This window comes from Mesitornis unicolor, unplaced genomic scaffold (assembly GCF_000695765.1).
Source record: "Mesitornis unicolor isolate BGI_N332 unplaced genomic scaffold, ASM69576v1 scaffold47281, whole genome shotgun sequence".
NCBI classification, from domain to species: Eukaryota; Metazoa; Chordata; class Aves; order Mesitornithiformes; family Mesitornithidae; genus Mesitornis; species Mesitornis unicolor.
This window is the reverse complement of record NW_010166666.1, coordinates 1-4311: the sequence shown is the minus strand read 5'-3', so window position 1 is coordinate 4311 and position 4311 is coordinate 1. Positions and strand designations below refer to the sequence as shown.

Sequence of the window (4311 nt, the reverse complement as noted above, 5' to 3'; positions counted from 1 at the left end):
TGCGAGGATGGAGCCGCCGGGGTGCAGGGATGGAGCCGGGATGTGGGGTTGGAGCAGCCAGGATGCGGAGATGGAGCCGGGGTGCGAGTATGGAGCTGCCGGGGTGCGGGGATGGAGCTGGGATGTGGGGTTGGAGCAGCCAGGATGCGGGGATGGAGACCCCGGGGTGCGAGGATGGAGCCGCCGGGGTGCGGGGATGGAGACCCCGGGATGCGGGGATTGAGCTGCCGGGGTGCAGGGATGGAGCCGCTGGGATGTGAGGGGCCTCACTCACATGCGGGACCCCCCCGCCCAGGGAAAAAAAAAACCCAACCAAAGCACATAAACCCGCCTGAAATCCGATTAATTTTGTGGCTGAGCTGTGCTGGCAAAGCTGGGGAATGATCCGCATCCGCTAGGATCCCTGGGCCTCCTCCCATGATGCTGAGGATGGGGAGTTTGAGGTGGGGGATTTGGGATGGGATGAGATATTTGAGATGGGAAATTTAGGATGAGATATTTGGGATGGGTTTGGATATTTGGGATGGGATGAGACATTTAGAATGGGATATTTGGGATGTTACGGGTTATTTGGGATGGTTTGAGATATTTGGGATAGGATGGGATATTTGGGATGGAATATTTGGGATGGGATGGAATATTTGGGATGGAATGGGATGGGATATTTGAGATGGGATATTTGGGATAAGATATTTGGGATATTTGAGATGGGATATTTGGGATGGGATATTTGGGATATTTTGGATGGGCTATTTGGAATGGGATATCTGGAATATTAGGGATGGAATGGGGCTTCAGCAGATGCCACCCTTGGATAATCCCAGTTTAGCACTGGTAGCAAAAGGGGGAGGCTGATGGGGTGTGTACAGGTGCGCTCTCCCCAAAAATTCAGTCTCATGGGATGGAGGATCCAGTGCAGCATCACAGGGGCAGGGGTACCCCAGTGGTGAGCTCAGGGGGTGTCCGGCTGCTGGAGGAGCTTGAGCGAGGTGGTGGTCCCTGGGTGGGGGTTGGAGGGTTTCCTGTTTTGGGGGGGAAATGGGGGTGGGTGGGAAGGGCATTGTCCCATGTCCTGCGGAGCGAGCGGAAGGGGAAGGAGGAGAAACGTCTGGAGCAGAGCTGAGGTTGTTGGGTGTTCCCTTGGGAATGCGGAGATTTCCACCCATGGGGTGGGGGTGCACTGGGGGCTGAGTCCCATCCCATCCCTCGGTGCCATGGGCAGGGGTCTCCACGGCCGTGCTGGAGGTGCACGTGGGGACAAGCTCGGTGCTGGTGGTGGAGGGGGAGCAGGTTTTACAGCAGCCGCTCCCAGAAGAATCCCTTCATCACCTGGCTGCTGGACAAGGACCACGCCGACCCCTTCCAGGTGAGCGTGGGGACCAGCAGGGGGGGTCAGGAGGTGGGCGTGGAGACGGGGTGCTTGTGGTGGCCACCATGGGGACAACCTCATGATGGGGAGATGCCCATGATGGGTTGGTGCCCATGGTAGAGAGATGCCCGTGATAGGGAGAAGTCCATGATGGGGGGGACTTCGTGGTGCCCAGGATGAGGAGGTGCCCAGGATGGGGAGGTGCCTATGATGGGGGGACCTCATGGTGTCCATGATGGGGACATGCCCATGATGGGTTGGTGCCCATGATGGGGACAACCTCATGGTGCTCATGGTGGAGAGATGCCCATGATAGGGAGAAGTCCATGATGGGGGGAACTTCATGGTGCCCAGGATGAGGAGGTGCCCGTGATGGGGAGATGCCCATTATGGGGAGAACTTCATGGTGCCCACCATGGGGAGATGTCCATGATGAGGAGATGCTCACAATGGGAGGAACCTTGGGGAGGTGCCCATGATGGAGAGATGCCCATGATGGGGAGATGCCCACCATGGGAAGGCGCTCATGATAGGGAAGTGCCCATGATGGGGAGAACCTCATGGTGCCCACCATGGGAAGGTATCCAAGATGGGGAGATCTCAGGATGGGGCAGTTGCTCCTGGTGCCCACAACAGGGGGTTACTCGTGGTGCCCACAGTGGGGAGAAACTCATGGTGCCCATGCTGGGGACTTGCCCACCATGCAGCTCATGCAGCAACCACGAAATTTGGGATCTGGGGGGCGGCGTGGTTCTCCTCCTGCAACCCCTGCAGATCCTGGCCTACATTGACGGGAAGGAGAAGGTGGAGGAGACGGAGCTGAAGCCCCGCGTGGGCTTCCTGTACCCCATCGTCACCCACAACATCTCGGTGGTCATCAACGCCACCCGAGAGAGCGACTCGGGGCAGTACATGTGCACCGTCAACGTCGTGGACGATGCCTCCAGCACGGGCAAGAACGTCGGCGTCATCAACCTCACTGTCCTGGGTAAGGCCCCGCCGCCTCCCCAGCCCCGCGGCCCCCCCCACCCATGATGGCCCCTGGGTCTAACGCAGGTGCCCACAGTGCCACCGGCCACCCCCAAGTGCCACCTGCACGGGACCCCTGTGGTGGGGGCCAACGTCACCCTGAGCTGCGCCTCCAAGAAGGGGAAGCCATCGCCCGCCTACCAGTGGCAACGGACAGCCCCCACCCTCCAGGTCTTCTTCCCGCCCACCCAGGGTAAGGTGACAGCGGGGGAGGCACTGGGAGAACTGGGGGGCACTGGGAGAATTGGATGGAGGATGGAAAATCGGTGGAGGCTTCATCTGGGTTTGGTTTTGGCTTAGTCCCCTTAACACTGCCCACTCCCATAGTGTAGGCGGGGGAAGGTCCAGGCAAGAGAAGGTGCTGGCAGGAGAAGGTCCTGGTGGGGGAAAGTCCAGGCAAGGGAAGGTCCTGGTGGGGGAAGGTCCTGGCAGGGGAAGGTCTGGGTGGGAGAAGGTCCAGGATAGGGAAGGTCCGGGATAGGGAAGGTCCTGGCAGGGGAAGGTCTGGGTGGGAGAAGGTCCAGGATAGGGAAGGTCCGGGATAGGGAAGGTCCTGGCAGGGGAAGGTCTGGGTGGGAGAAGGTCCAGGATAGGGAAGGTCCGGGATAGGGAAGGTCCTGGCAGGAGAAGGTCTGAGTGGGAGAAGGTCCGGGATAGGGAAGGTCCAGGATAGGGAAGGTCCTGGCAGGGAAACGTCTGGGTGGGGGAAGGTCCTGGCAGGGGAAGGTCCTGGCAGGGGAAGGTCTGGGTGAGAGAAGGTCCGGGATAGGGAAGGTCCAGGATAGGGAAGGTCCTGGCAGGGGAAGGCCTGGGTGGGGGAAGGTCCTGGCGGGAGAAGGTCTGGGTAGGGGAAGATCCAGGCAGGGGAAGGTCCAGGTGGGGGAAGGTCTTGGCAGGGAACGGTCCCGGCAGGGACAGCATCCCAATCTGTCCCCCACAGACCAGGTGAAGGGCACCCTGAAGTTGACCAACCTCTCCCTGGACATGGCGGGTCTCTACGTCTGCATGGCCGAAAACCGTGCGGGTTCAGCCGAGTGCAGCATCGTCCTGGAGGTGCAGTCAAGTGAGTACGTGTCCGCAGGGCCAGGGGGGTCATGGTCCCCGCAAGGTCCCCGTGGGGATGAAGTAGGGGGTGAACTCCCTCTCTCCCCGCCGCCTCTCTCTCTGTCTGTCACCGGCAGCAAGCACCAAAGCCGTCATTGCTGGCGCCGTGTTGGGCTCCCTGGGCGCCCTTGCCATCGTCCTCTTCTTTGCCCGACGGGTCATGGGCTACCGGAGGAAGAAACGGGACAGCCAGGAGGATGCAGCCAATGAGATCAAGTGAGGAGCCCCTCCCGTGGAGGAGGTTCAAATCGTCATCGCTAAGTTTCAGAGTTAACGGGGCAAGGACAAGGAGGAAGGAGGTTTCCATCTGTGACTATTCATCATTAGGTTTCAGAGTTAACAGGGAGGAGGGGGTTTCCACTTCTGGCCAGTTACTGCTGGTTTTCAGAATTAACAGGAGGACTCTGGCCAGTCATCGTTAGGCTCCAGAGTTAACAGGGAGGAGGTTTCTACCTCTGGTCAGTCATCACTAGGTTTTGGAGTTAACAGGGAAGAAGAAAACTTGCATCTCTGGCCAGCCATCATTCGGTTTCAGAGTTAACAAGGGCATTTATCCCTCTTTTTCCCTCTTATCCTCCTCTTTTTGGGGTCAAGAGCTGTGTGTAACCTCAGGAGGTCCCGTTGCTTTGTGGGGTAATGCCAGGGTGGGGGCAGTGGGAATGGAGAGGGGGGTTCCCAGTGCTGACGCCACCCTCTCTCGGCAGGGAAGACGCCGTAGCCCCCAAAACGCCGACGTGGGCCAGGAGCGTGGCTTCGGACACCCTCTCCAAAACCAGCACCTTGTCCTCCATCGCCGGCACCCGGGACAA

At 59.5% G+C, this 4311-nt stretch overlaps 1 protein-coding gene across 1 annotated transcript; it reads left to right on the top strand.

Annotated features, from left to right (window-relative positions):
• Positions 1-2143: 2143 nt before the first annotated feature.
• On the top strand, positions 2144-4298 carry LOC104535405 (endothelial cell-selective adhesion molecule-like; the record flags this gene model as incomplete). Its single annotated transcript, XM_010195035.1, has 5 exons — positions 2144-2357; positions 2436-2591; positions 3339-3465; positions 3584-3718; positions 4207-4298. Coding segments are annotated over 5 exons (724 nt in total), but the record flags the coding sequence as incomplete, so codon positions are not given.
• Between the last annotated feature and the right edge of the window lie 13 nt (positions 4299-4311).